The 15,365-nt window shown below is 45.4% G+C and overlaps 1 protein-coding gene across 6 annotated transcripts in view; it reads left to right on the top strand.

Moving 5' to 3' along the window:
- The window catches only part of cbfa2t3 (CBFA2/RUNX1 partner transcriptional co-repressor 3), an 88,542-nt gene that overhangs the window by 57,645 nt on the left and 15,532 nt on the right, over positions 1-15,365 (top strand). For 5 of the 6 annotated variants that reach the window (XM_060911900.1, XM_060911898.1, XM_060911902.1 and 2 more), the window contains 6 exons: positions 4,668-4,849; positions 11,130-11,410; positions 11,804-11,889; positions 14,000-14,135; positions 14,412-14,480; positions 15,125-15,178. In XM_060911900.1, the coding sequence (XP_060767883.1) occupies positions 4,668-4,849; positions 11,130-11,410; positions 11,804-11,889; positions 14,000-14,135; positions 14,412-14,480; positions 15,125-15,178 (808 nt within the window). The remainder of the gene's footprint in view (positions 1-4,667; positions 4,850-11,129; positions 11,411-11,803; positions 11,890-13,999; positions 14,136-14,411; positions 14,481-15,124; positions 15,179-15,365) is intronic. The other variant, XM_060911899.1, reaches the window with a different exon arrangement.

Raw genomic sequence — 15,365 nt, 5'->3', positions numbered from 1 at the left:
CTCTAGGCTACACTACACCACTCTACACCACTCTCCTCTAGGCTACATTATGCCACTCTACTCTCCTCTAGGCTACACTACTCTCCTCTAGGCTACACTACGCCACTCTACTCTACACTGCACCACGCTACTCTCCTCTAGGCTACACTACGCCACTCTACACCACTCTCCTCTAGGCTACACTATGCCACTCTACTCTCCTCTAAGCTACACCACTCTCCTCTAGGCTACACTACGCCACTCTCCTCTCCTCTAGGCTACACCACTCTCCTCTAGGCTACACTACACCACTCTACTCTACACTACGCCACTCTACTCTCCTCTAGGCTACACTATGCCACTCTACTCTACACTACGCCACTCTACTCTCCTCTAGGCTACACTACTCTCCTCTAGGCTACACTGCCACTCTACTCTCCTCTAGGCTACACTGCTCTCTTCTAGGCTACACTGCCACTCTACTCTCCTCTAGGCTACACTACGCCACTCTACACCACTCTCCTCTAGGCTACACTATGCCACTCTACTCTCCTCTAGGCTACACTACTCTCCTCTAGGCTACACTACGCCACTCTACTCAACTCTAGGCTACTCTACTCTATACTCCGCCACTCTACTCTCCTCTAGGCTACACCATGCCACTCTACTCTACACTGCGCCACGCTACTCTCCTCTAGGCTGCACTACACCACTCTACACCACTCTCCTCTAGGCTACACCACGCCACTCTACTCTACACTGCGCCACGCTACTCTCCTCTAGGCTGCACTACACCACTCTACACCACTCTCCTCTAGGCTACACTGCCACTCTACTCTCCTCTAGGCTACACTACACCACTCTACACCACTCTCCTCTAGGCTACACTATGCCACTCTACACCACTCTCCTCTAGGCTACACTATGCCACTCTACTCTACACTACGCCACTCTACTCTACACTACGCCACGCTACTCTCCTCTAGGCTACACTACACCACTCTACACCACTCTCCTCTAGGCTACACTACACCACTCTACACCACTCTCCTCTAGGCTACACTACACCACTCTACACCACTCTCCTCTAGGCTACACTACACCACTCTACACCACTCTCCTCTAGGCTACACTATGCCACTCTACACCACTCTCCTCTAGGCTACACTATGCCACGCTACTCTCCTCTAGGCTACACTACACCACTCTACACCACTCTCCTCTAGGCTACACTACACCACTCTACACCACTCTCCTCTAGGCTACACTACACCACTCTACACCACTCTCCTCTAGGCTACACTATGCCACTCTACTCTCCTCTAGGCTACACTACGCCACTCTACTCAACTCTAGGCTACTCTGCTCTATACTCCGCCACTCTACTCTCCTCTATGCTACTCTACACTACGCCACTCTCCTCTACGCCACTCTACTCAACTCTAGGCTACTCTACTCTATACTCCGCCACTCTACTCTCCTCTAGGCTACACCACGCCACTCTCCTCTAGGCTACACTACACCACTCTACACCACTCTACTCTAGGCTACACTACTCTCCTCTAGGCTACACCACGCCACTCTACTCTACACTACGCCACGCTACTCTCCTCTAGGCTACACTACACCACTCTACACCACTCTCCTCTAGGCTACACTATGCCACTCTACTCTTCTCTAGGCTACACTACTCTCCTCTAGGCTACACTATGCCACTCTACTCTCCTCTAGGCTACACTACTCTCCTCTAGGCTACACTACGCCACTCTACTCTCCTCTAGGCTACACTACGCCACTCTACTCTCCTCTAGGCTACACTACACCACCCTACTCTACTCTAGGCTACACTACGCCACCCTACTCTACTCTAGGCTACACTACTCTCCTCTCCTCTCCTCTCCTCTCCTCTCCTCTCCTCTAGGCTTCTCTCCTCTAGGCTACACTACGCCACTTTACTCTCCTCTATGCCACTCTACTCTCCTCTATGCTACTCTACACTACGCCACTCTCCTCTACGCCACTCTACTCAACTCTAGGCTACTCTACTCTATACTCCGCCACTCTACTCTCCTCTAGGCTACACCACGCCACTCTCCTCTAGGCTACACTACACCACTCTACACCACTCTACTCTAGGCTACACTACTCTCCTCTAGGCTACACCACGCCACTCTACTCTACACTACGCCACGCTACTCTCCTCTAGGCTACACTACACCACTCTACACCACTCTCCTCTAGGCTACACCACGCCACTCTACTCTTCTCTAGGCTACACTACTCTCCTCTAGGCTACACTATGCCACTCTACTCTTCTCTAGGCTACACTACTCTCCTCTAGGCTACACTATGCCACTCTACTCTCCTCTAGGCTACACTACTCTCCTCTAGGCTACACTACGCCACTCTACTCTCCTCTAGGCTACACTACGCCACTCTACTCTCCTCTAGGCTACACTACACCACCCTACTCTACTCTAGGCTACACTACGCCACCCTACTCTACTCTAGGCTACACTACTCTCCTCTCCTCTCCTCTCCTCTCCTCTCCTCTCCTCTCCTCTCCTCTCCTCTAGGCTTCTCTCCTCTAGGCTACACTACGCCACTTTACTCTCCTCTATGCCACTCTACTCCGCACCACTCTGCTCTCTTCTATGCTACGCTACTCTGCTCTATACTACTCTCCTCTACACTACTCTACGCTAAACTACTCTACTCCACGCTACTCTCCTCAATGCTACTCTTCACTACTCTACTCTACATTTGTGACAGAGTGCCATACCAATGAGCCTGGCTCTTTGGTGTTGTGGTCAGGGTGCAGGTTTAGTATCCTGTAGACCTGGGTTCAAGGCAGGATAAGGTGACTGTCCTCTCGCTTTGCTACAGGTGGTGTCAGAAGTGGGATGAACGGTGATTATTGTGAGAATGAAAATGGGTTCACTTCAGCTGTGTGCGCACCCTACACCTTGTGACAAGCTACTCCGTCACAACATCACTCTACTCTGCACTACACTAACCCACTAGCTGCTGTGTTCAGGAGAAGATTCCATGTGAACATCCCACTCTTCTCATCTCATCTCTTTATCTCTAACCGCTTTATCCTGTCCTACAGGGTCGCAGGCAAGCTGGAGCCTATCCCAGGTGACTACGGGCGAAAGGCAGGGTACACCCTGGACAAGTCGCCAGGTCATCACAGGGCTGACACATAGACACAGACAACCATTCACACTCACATTCACACCTACGGTCAATTTAGAGTCACCAGTTAACCTAACCTGCATGTCTTTGGACTGTGGGGGAAACCGGAGCACCCGGAGGAAACCCACGCGGACACAGGGAGAACATGCAAACTCCACACAGAAAGGCCCTCGCCGGCCACGGGGCTCGAACCCGGAAATTCTTTGCTGTGAGGCGACAGCGCTAACCACTACACCACCGTCCTGCCCCCATCCCACTCTTGTGAAATCCAAACTTGGATTTCACAATTACAGTGTAAATTCATTCATTCATTCATTATCTCTCACCGCTTTATCCTTCTACAGGGTCGCAGGCAAGCTGGAGCCTATCCCAGCTGACTACGGGTGAAAGGCGGGGTACACCCTGGACAAGTCGCCAGGTCATCACAGGGCTGACACATAGACACAGACAACCATTCACACTCACATTCACACCTATGGTCAATTTAGAGTCACCAGTTAACCTAACCTGCATGTCTTTGGACTGTGGGGGAAACCGGAGCACCCGGAGGAAACCCACGCGGACACGGGGAGAACATGCAAACTCCGCACAGAAAGGCCCTCGCCGGCCCCGGGGCTCGAACCCAGGACCTTCTTGCTGTGAGGCGACAGCGCTAACCACTACACCACCGTGCCGCCCACAGTGTAAATTTAATGTACTTATTATTATGCATGTTCTTAGTCATTTGACCAGCACTTCAGTGGGAAATATTGCTATTCTCAAGAGTTCTGACTCATTTCCACCACCATTCCTCATGCTAGCTAAACTGTTAGCCTCATTAGCAAGCATATTCTTACGCCCATGTTTTCTAGTCATCAAGCAGCAGTGTTTCTGTGCATTTCTGTAACCGAAACACAAATTCATGATTTCCATTTGGATGCACCATTAGTGTGGTGAGACACGGTGTGTGTGTGGTGTGTGTGAGACCATATTTCACCAAGAGCCAGATTTACTGCCAGCATCCAGCACATCAGTCACAGAGGCCTGAACATCTGCAACAGCTGCAGAGTGTCACACTGTCAGTGACAAAGAGAGAGAGAGCGAGAGCAAGAGAGAGCTGTCCTACATGGTGGGCCAAAGATGATGTCTGGTTTATTTCAACTTCACCACTCACTCCTTTCACTTTCTCTCTTTATTTTTGTCCTTATTTGCCCAGCTTTGAACAGATTTTTAGGAAGAATACTATATAACAAACCTGCAAAACAACACTCCCCTTGCTCCTTTTTCACCTTCACATGTGCCAGCCTTCTGAATCCGCATTCCTTTTATTACTCCTCTCTGGCCTGTCTCTGACTCTGTATATTTTCTCTTTCTCCCTGCCTGTGTGTGGGTTACTCTTCTGTCCTGCTTCTTATATTTCAGCTTCTTACACTCCTCTTTGTGTGTGTGTGTGTGTGTGTGTGTGTGTGTGTGTGTGTGTGTGTGTGTGTGTGTGTGTGTGTGTGTGTCAGGCCAATCTGCCCCTCCTGCAGAGGGAGCTGTTGCACTGTGCCCGTCTGGCCAAGCAGACCCCCGCTCAGTACCTGGCTCAGCACGAGCAGCTGCTGCTGGACGCCAATGCCAACTCGCCACTCGACTCTTCCGAGATCCTCCTGGAGCTCAACGAGCACGGCAAGAGGAGAACGCCTGACAGGTACACATACACTCACTCACATACACACACACACATTCATTGGACACACACTGACGTTTTTCCTCCGCCTCTTTTTAAACTGGTTTCTCCATAAATCCACGTGCAAATAAATATCTCTACAGTCAGGCAAAGAGTGAAAACACAGACAGGCACTGTAAATGTCATCATAACCTTCTCATCACTCACACACACGTCAACACACACACAAGCACACTAAAATGAGTTATTGGACTTGTTCTGGAACAGGGAGGAAGGGATCGAGTGAGTGAGTAGAGAGATTTAAAGTGCAAGCAAGTTACTAAATGTTTGAGTTTCTGAGTGAATCAGTGAAGGAAGGAATTACTGAGTGAGGGGGCAAAGGGTTTAGCGGCTGAGGTGTTTTAGAAAGACATTAACAAGCATTAACTAGCACTTACGTTAGCTAGCGTTAACATTACCAATAGCCTTCACTAGCATTTACATTAACATTTACATTAAGTAACATTAACTAGAGCAGCGGCTACAATTATTGACACCTTAACAATCTTTTGGCCATTTGGACTTTTAATACGTAAATTGTGCATGAATAATTACTCAAACTTCCACTGGAAAAAAAAATGAGTTGACTCCCGATTACTTAGCGTATCAGATCACATGACACCGTTCCACAATTATCGACACCTTTGTCCACAGTTATCGACACCGTTCCACAATTATTGACATCCAGATGATTATTTATTTAAAAAAAAAAACGGTATGTGGTATTAAGTTAACAAAACATAGTTTTTATTTAAAATTTGTTTTACATAGACTTATATTTAGTACAAAATATCTTTTATATAAAATATATGGATGTCGGTGCTTACGTAAATGAGGAAGTAATTCTAATGTTGGTAAACAAATGAACTGATAATGTTGAACCTGTGGAAAATCTTTTTGTTCCACTTTCTACCCACTTTCTAAATATTTTCATAGATCACATTTTGTTCATCATTTGTATTAATTTCTAGTTTTGTAGTTTACCAATAAACGTCAACAGGTAATTGACATTGTAACCACATGAAACTCCAGGTCAAAGGTCGCATGTCATTCCTCGGACCAAAATATAAAATGTCTACTGATATTGTAATATGTGGTAGTTATTTACAACAAACTGAAAAAAAAAATTCTGAATGGAATAGAAACATCTGAATATTTCAAGCATGTAATTACCTCCGCCAAGGAGGTTATGTTTTCGGTAGTGTTGGTTTGTTTGTTTGTTTGTTTGTTGGTTGGTTGGTTGGTTTGTCTGTTAGCAACATTACGGAAAAAGTAATGAACGGATTGCTCTGAAATTTTTTCCAGAGGTGTGACTGGGCACAAGTAACAATCCATTAAATTTTGGCGGTGATCCGGATCACCGTCTGGATCCTGGATTTTTTTAAAGGATTCTTGGCGGAGGTCTGCGCTCTCCGAGTGCTTTTCTAGCTTTTTATATGCTCGGAATTTAATTCTGGTCTAATTCTATTTATTGCAATCGGATTCCAAATACTCTATAAACATTCTATTCTGTTATGAATCAGAAAAAATTATTATAAAATCACAGCACTTTTATTTTTTAAAGTACTTCATCTACTTCAACAATGTTACCCAAAGATCGATCCATAACAGTTGTAAATGTCCCTTAATTCCACAGGGTGTCGATAATGGTGGACACCGGTGAAAGCGATCACTATTATCGACACCTCATGTGACTTCTCAAACGCGCGTTTAGATACAAAATGGCGACTGTCAAATGAAAGAGTCAGAAATGAAGTAGGTTTCAACAAGGAGATCATGAAATATCGGTGAATTTGATCAGTAAAAACATGTCCATGATCTTTCCACCATGCTTACCTGCGATGATAATGTCCGGGTTTTCTTCAAATTGCTGATCGTGCGAAAAAAATTCCATCTCAAGTAACGAGCTGTGCCATCAGATGACAAGATCAACGGGCGAGGCGGGTCTTCCGGTTGATTAATTAACCAATAATAACTGCTGTAACTGAAACTCACCTTTGTAAAATTGTTTTTATTGGTAAATCTGAAAATGTGTCGATAATTCTGGACTGTTGATAATTGTAGCCCAGCGTTAACTAGCATTAACATTAACTAACGTTAACAATAACATTCACTAGCATTAACGAGATTCAGCATTAACAATAATGTTAACTTTTATTTTTAATAAAGGCATCAGGAATCTGGAAGATCTAATAGAAATGTTTTTAGTAGAGATGGCAACGATGAAGTTACCAGTATCACTATCAGACTGATACAAAAATAATAATAAAAAATAAAATAATAATAATAAATGTGGCTCAGATATCAAAGAAAAGGTATCAGATATCAAATGGCATTGGATTTCAAAAGAAAATGTAATTTATGGAGCGGGAAATATTTACATACAAAGAGACGACTTTTTTCTTTTGTTAGGATCGAGTTTATTATAGTTATACTTTGTTCTATTTATTATATTAAATGATTCTTGTGTGAAAGAGTTTAACTGTGAAGAGCTTCAGTTAAAAAAAAATATATACACTACCGTTCAAAAGTTTGGGGTCACCCAGACAATTTTGTGTTTTCCATGAAACGTCACACTTTTATTTACCACCATAAGTTGTAAAATGAATAGAAAATATAGTCAAGACATTTTTCTGGCCATTTTGAGCATTTAATCGACCCCACAAATGTGATGCTCCAGAAACTCAATCTGCTCAAAGGAAGGTCAGTTTTATAGCTTCTCTAAAGAGCTAAACTGTTTTCAGCTGTGCTAACATGATTGTACAAGGGTTTTCTAATCATCCATTAGCCTTCTGAGGCAATGAGCAAACACATTGTACCATTAGAACACTGGAGTGAGAGTTGCTGGAAATGGGCCTCTATACACCTATGGAGATATTGCACCAAAAACCAGACATTTGCAGCTAGAATAGTCATTTACCACATTAGCAATGTATAGAGTGGATTTCTGATTAGTTTAAAGTGATCTTCATTGAAAAGAACAGTGCTTTTCTTTCAAAAATAAGGACATTTCAAAGTGACCCCAAACTTTTGAACGGTAGTATCTATCTATCTATCTATCTATCTATCTATCTATCTATCTATCTATCTATATTTTTTTTAAAGCGTTTTCATTTTTAAAGAGAATAATATAGGATGGTTATCAGGATTGGTCAAGGTTTCAGTCCCAGTATCGAAAAAGAAAAAGTCATATTGTGCCTTTTTCACTGTGTTCTGTTCTAATATTGTGGTTTTGTAACATGCAGGAGGTGAGTGTGTAAAATGGGAGAGTGTTTATTAGGGTGAATGTTCCAGATAGGGGTCAGAGAACAGGCGGGCGGCGTCAAACACCAATAATCCACAATCATAAAGAACAAGAGAAACGTATACTTCACAACACGGCAAAGGGACAAGAGGGCATTTAAAAACTAATCACTAATCACCAGTAACGGAGTGGTGGCAGAGATGAGACTTAAATCAAAACAAAGGACATGTCAAGAAAAAAAGTCAAAATAAACAAACAGCACATGGAGTGATTAAAGCAAATCATGATCAGCGCTGGTCACGCAGGTGGGAGAGGGAAATATCTCATATTATCTGCACGTCCATTCTCACCCGCACCTGTGTTCTGTCTTTCTTTTCTTACCTCTCCGTTTTCGCTCAGTTCTCTGTCCAGGATTTCCTCAATTATCTCTCTGTCCTCTTTTGGCTCAAAAGGTCTGAAAAAGGAAATTCATTTCGGTTCTGTTTTCTTTTCAAATATTTGATTACAGCTTTTTTTTTTTTTTAATTGACCATGTGTTGGAATTTTGTATTATCATTATACACTCACCGGCCACTTTAATAGGAACTTGTTCTTGATTCTAAGATTCCTGTTCTTGGCTGCAGGAGTAGAACGCAGTGTGTTTTTCTGCTGTTGCATGCTGAGGTGCTTTTCTGCTCACCACGGTTGTGAAGAGTTGCTATGACTTGCTATATCCTTCCTGGCAGCTCGAACCAATCTGGCCATTTTCCTCTGACCTCTCTTATCAACAAGGCATTTGTTTCCACCCACAGAACACTCACTCACTCACTCACTCAGTGTTGTTTGTTTTTCGCACCATTCTGTGTAAACTCTCAAGACTGTTGTGTGTGAAAACCCCAGGAGATCAGCAGTTTCTGAAATACTCAAACCGGTCCATCTGGCTCAAACCAACACCCACGCCACAGTGAAAGAAGGTCACACTTCTTGACAATTTTTCCCATTCTGATGTTTGAAATGTTGTGAACGTTAATTAACTGAAGCTCTTGATTTGTATCTGCATGATTTTCTGCATCGTGCTGCCGTCAAGGGATCGGCTGATTAGAGAACTGCATCAAACAGCAGGTGTACGGGTGTTCCTAATAAAGTGGCCGGTGAGTGTAGATGCTGGAAATGTAGGGTGCTATTAATTTTAATACAGAAAGGAGATGATGTGGTTTACCAACCACCATAATGACCAGAGTGAGCCATATACTTATGTTAGAGTTGTTACGCAACTTACACAACACCTCGAGCAACAACACACACACACACACACACACACACACACACACACACACACACACACACACACAGAGCCTTTAGTGAAAAAAATTTTGATTTAAAGACCAGACTGCCCACTGTCTGTCCCCCTCCCCCTTTCTCCTGTGAGTGCCCTGGTTACTGCCCATATGTTATGATGTGTCCAGATGGTGATGTTCTGAACCTCTGATCCTGAGAGAGAGAGCGAGAGATGTAACAAACACACCTCCAGCGCCAGCTGCTGCTTTGGTTTGTGCGATTTGGCTGGATTTTACTAAGAGGCGAATATTTTATCTCTCTGTCTCTCTCGCGTGTGCGTGCACACACTCTTCCTACGTTCATGATACACAATATACATCGCAGTGCACAACAATAAAGTTTGAACTTAATGTAACAGAAGTAGAGCAAAAGGAAAATAAGTGGTTTAAGACAGATTTTTAACATCTACACAGCTACTTGTTGTTTTAATTTACAGTAAAATGCTTCGGTGAAGTACCATCAGTACCCATGATCAGCCCAAAGAGGGGATTGTGACTTGATTTTTCTCTAAACCTGTCACAGTCTTGTATGGACCTGCTTGATAGAGCAGCATTAGGCCTGCGTTAATGACAGAGGGACGCTGGGATGTCTCACCGACACATACCTCGGAAACATGTCTGTAACATACGTAAGGATGCGGACACATTCTGGGGCTGCTGTGGTCAGAGCAGGCGAGGACGCTTCACCTCTGAACACGGTGCCGAGCTAAACAGATTAATTTCAGAGGCAGGCTGGCCAGATGGTTCACACACATGCGCACACACACACACCGGTGTCATCGAACATCTGCCAGAGAGAGAGCTCACACTATGCAGTGGTGAGAGAGAGAGAGAGAGAGAGAGAGAGATGATGGGAGATGGAGAAAGAGTGAAAAGAGATTGGGAGAAAAAAGAAGGGAAAGACAAAGTAGGAGGGAGTCTGGGGAGAACTCAATAAGCGAGAAAGAATGCGAGAAGAAGCAACAGGGATGGTGAAAGAGGTAAAAACAAGAACGAACGAAATGGAGAGAGAGGGAACAAGAGAGATACGGAAATGGCAAAAGAGAGAGGTGTATATTTAGAGGGAGAGCAAGAGAAAGAAAAAGAATGTCGGAAAATAGTCAACCCGAACAGAAGGAGATGGTGAAAATGAGATGCTGAGAGAGATATAAGAGGTGAGGAGAAGAAGGAAGTAAATGTGGAGAGAGAGAGAGAAAAGAAGGACGAGAGTGAAATAATGTGTGAGAGAAAGAGATTGGGAGATTAACTGGGATCTGCACAGAGCGCATGCATATGGCACACAGCTGGAATCGGCGTGTGGAGAGACGGAGACAGAGAGACGCATTAGGGAGACGTGCAGCTGGTCCTCTGGCTCTGCTCTGATTAAAGCTGCAGAAGTTAAATGTTCAATTTATATCAGACAAGAGTGTTTACATGGGAGACGCTAACTATTTACCACCTCACTCATCTTCTTTCAGTCAACACTGAGGTTTGTGGTTCCTGTCGTCAAATTACACGTATAACTTTGGGCGTAATGTCATTTGTGTCATCTTCAACCGTTTGTATCCTCCACGTGCGCTCGTGCTACTTGTGGGAAGTTTCTAGAACATTTATTCCCGTTCATACTGGCTTGTCAGCTCAAGTCAATCCCGGAGAGAAAAGGCTTTGTTTTTGTAAGCTCAGTGAGTTTTGAGTTTAATCCTCTGTCCCTGTCTTTGTGTAGGACCAAAGAGGCGGGAGGTGAGAGAGAAGCCTTGCACACCGAGCACATGGCGAAGCGGCCGTGTACAGTCAGCCCAAGTCAGCGCTTCAGTCCGAGCAGCGGCATCGCAGCACACGCTCCTCCAAACGGCCTGCCCACTCACCCTCCCAATGGCCTGGCCCACCCGAGCGCCCCTGGCCCACAGCAGTACCGCCTGGAGGACATGGCCATGGCTCACCACTACAGAGACGCCTACAGACACAGCGAGCACAGAGACTCTCGCGAACGCCACCGTCAGACAGGTCAGGCACACCAAGAGACAGAGATGCAGCTTTCCCACATTACCTCTTATGGATTCATAACTTCAGAAGTCAGTAGTTAAGAGATCACGAGTCGTGATGTAATGCGATCACAGGTTTAACCACTGAAAGTCAGTATATCATAGAATCAGTCAACCAGCTTTCCATGTCGTTATCTCGAAGTCACAAATTCCATCTGAACGCACCAGTAGTTTATTGAAACTACTGGTGTCGGTCATGACATCATCACGTTCCATAAGAGGGCTTGAGCCAAAATGACAGTCCAGGTATAACTGGGAAGCAGCTGTCGAATGCTGAAGCAGGAGAGCTGATTTAGTTAGGGCTGCAGTTTCTCTGATCCACATGCTCACTCAGGTGTGTATGTGTGTGTTGCAGCTGTTCATGGAGCGCGTCAGGAGGAGGTCATCGATCACCGGCTCACCGACCGTGAGTGGGCTGAGGAGTGGAAGCACCTGGATAACGTACGTCTGCATATTGGTTCATGTTCACACACCTGGTATCTCTGCTGGGTGCAAGGGGGGAATATGTGTGTGTGTGTGTGTGTGTGTACAGGTAGATCCAAAAGCAGCTGAGCTTGTGTGATGAGTTAAGAAGGTCTTCTCAGACTCACAACACTTTCAGCACAAATGTACCGTACGCGTGCACAAAATCACACACAAATATAGAGCACGAGTTAAAAAGGGGCACAGATGGAATGAAGGACCCAGCGGAGGAGATCCAGCTGGGCTGAGCAGCTGAGACACGGGCTGCAGTCACAGAGAAAGAGAGAGAGAGACCGGCCTGTGCTGGGTCTCGGCCAAATTAGAAACACTCCACTGAAATAAATATAGCCACACACACACACAGACTGAGGAATGGAGGAACAGTAATGGAAGGAGACAGAGTGGTTAGGGAATAAGAATGAAGGTGGAAAAAAGAAAAATTAGGAAAGGAGAGAGCAGTAGAGTGAGACGGGTTGGTGGGAGAGAGAAAGAAAGAGAGAGAGAGAAGGAACGGGTACAAAAATGATTAAAAAAACACCTCGTACAAAGTTTCTACAACAGGTTTCATGTCATAGTGAAGTTTGGGCTGGTTAGTTGGTACTCCCAGTGACGTCAAGAAAGAAAAGAAGAGAAAGAGAGAGTGGTGTGGTGTGGTGTGGTGTGGTGTGGTGTTAATGACTGCAGAATACAGATGAAGAAAGGGTGAGTGAATGAAGAAAAAGTACAAAGGAAGAAGGAATGAATGAGTAGATGAGAGCAGGGAGAAAGAGTGAGTCATGGGTCGATGGATGCAGGGTACAGGAGAGGAAGAAGGCAGACCGAGAGAGTGAGATGTAGGAGTGAGAGGGCAGGATGAATCGGTTTGGCCCCTCTCATCAGCCACACAGCTGTTCCAGCACTATTGTTACGGCTCTGTTGTGTTTATCCACTAAAACACTCACAGCACCACTGTCTCTCTCTCTCACACACACACACACACACACACACACAATCACAAACACATTTGAGCAGATGCACACATCCTACAAAGCACTTAGGGTCGCACCTGGACAGCTCTAATGGGTTTCACAAACACTGCGCCGCTCTGAACTAAAAGCCTCGCGCCTGCGCTGCTATCTCTCACACACACACACACACATATACACACACAAACACAGCAGGAAGTTTTTACAGCACATCATTCAAAAGCTACAGGTGCTGTTCTGATCAGCCATAAATACACGTCTCACTTTCAGTCTCACTTCATTTACCTTCAGCGTCCAACTGCACAATCAATCACATTTTACTACTCATCGTGATTTTTGGCGTTCTAAAGTAATTACATTTATTTAGCCAGGATATTGGTTTTCTTAGCTCAGTCCCCACTGATATGTTTTCACCATATGTTTGATTGAAGTTGATCTCTTTATTAATTAATTTAAATGAGAACAATAAGTAATCGGTGGCTCTAAATTGACCGCACGTGCGAATGGTTGTTTGTGCCAGCCTTGCGATAACCTGCCGACTTGTCCAGGGTGTACCCCGCCTCTCACCCATAGTCAGCTGGGATAGGATCCAGCTTGCCTGCGACCCTGTAGAACAGGATAAGCGGCTACAGATAACATATGGATGGATGGATGAGACCAATAAGACCCTTTTGTTAAGAATTTGGGGCGGCACGGTGGTGTAGTGGTTAGCGCTGTCGCCTCACAGCAAGAAGGTCCAGGTTCGAGCCCCGTGGCCGGCGAGGGCCTTTCTGTGCGGAGTTTGCATGTTCTCCCCGTGTCCGCGTGGGTTTCCTCCGGGTGCTCCGGTTTCCCCTACAGTCCAAAGACATGCAGGTTAGGTTAACTGGTGACTCTAAATTGACCGTAGGTGTGAATGTGAGTGTGAATGGTTGTCTGTGTCTGTGTGTCAGTCCTGCGATGATCTGGCGACTTGTCCAGGGTGTACCCCGCCTTTCGCCCGTAGTCAGCTGGGATAGGCTCCAGCTTGCCTGCGACCCTGCACAGGATAAGCGGTTACGGATAATGGATGGACGTTAAGAATTGTTAACATAGAAGGATAATAATATTGTGTGTGTTTTTCTCTCTCTCTCTCTCTGTCTCAGTTGCTGAACTGCATTATGGACATGGTGGAGAAGACGAGGCGCTCTCTGACCGTGCTGCGGCGCTGTCAGGAGGCCGACCGTGAAGAGATGAACCACTGGATCCGGCGTTACAGTGACGTGGAGGATATGAAGAAAGGTGTGAACTCATTTTGATTCAGCTCTCCTCCATCACTGTCTTTATGATGACCTTTCAGAGGAGCTTTATGATGATGGTTTAGCTTTAATGAGCTTTAATAGTGCTATCATCTCTCAGCTAGTTTTATTTAATATAAACAGTGTGTGCTGTAAAAGCATGCGTTTTGTGTATGGAAAGGAATAGTTCAGCAAAAACCTTGCCAATTCTGTCATAAATAGTTCAGCCATGGCATGTTTGCAAAACCTTGTAAAGTAACTGTCTGACTCTGTATAACAGACATTCACCGAGACTTCCTTCATCGGCCTCCGTCTGGCTACCTGCCTGAAGAGATCTGGAGGAAGGCAGGTAGGAGTCTCGCACCTGAATGGAGTAATCTGCTCCTACACTCTCTCACACACACACACACACATAAGGCCAGGGCTGGGAGAGCAGAGGCTTCTGGGTATCATTAGGGCTGAGTGCTCTCCATCTGTCCCGGCTGTGAAAGACGACTGCAGTTAAAAGCGCAGTGGAAATGCAGCACCGTGGAGCAGCAGCCACAGGGGACGAGGGAGGGCTGAGGACAGGAGGAAGAAAAGGTGTGTAGCTGGAAGGGTGAGAGCTCTCCTGCTTTTCAGAGTAGCAGCTGTGGCATTGATAGTAACGATCAGTGCTAATGTGTAAATGAACGCGAATGGGAATCAGCTAACGTGTTGTTAGGTTCCATCCCATACTAGTATTAATCCTTTATATTGATGATCATGATGCTTTGCGCCTCGTTTCCAGCGTTAGTATTGAGGTAGGATAAATCCTTTAAGACTGACATAGAAGGCCACATGATTTTGATGATGCACACTACATTAAGAGTCAGTTTCGAAGGGAGCGTCTACCACAGGAAGGCTGCAGCGTCTGGGAAGCGGGCCGCCGCCACTGCTTCAGACCTTCAGATCTGTGTGCTGCATTTGCACTGTTTTCCAAAGCCCTTTTAATTGCAGTTGTTTTTCACGCAGGTGCCCCCAGCATCCCGCTCTCCCCAGCAATAAAGCAACTGCACAACAAACAGGGTGAGTAAGAACACCCTGAACCCGTCTGCCTACCGCTAGGCTACAAGTGTGTGTGTGTGTGCGTATGTGCGTTTGTGTGTGATTGTCAACAATTCATTCTTTTTCTCTTTTAAAGGAATACATTTGTTATAAACACTCCTACTACTCTCTTATAGCAATGAGACAATAATCATCACTAAAGCTACAG

Source organism: Neoarius graeffei, chromosome 27 (assembly GCF_027579695.1).
Source record: "Neoarius graeffei isolate fNeoGra1 chromosome 27, fNeoGra1.pri, whole genome shotgun sequence".
NCBI classification, from domain to species: domain Eukaryota; kingdom Metazoa; phylum Chordata; class Actinopteri; order Siluriformes; family Ariidae; genus Neoarius; species Neoarius graeffei.
This window is presented reverse-complemented; position numbering and strand designations above follow the sequence as displayed.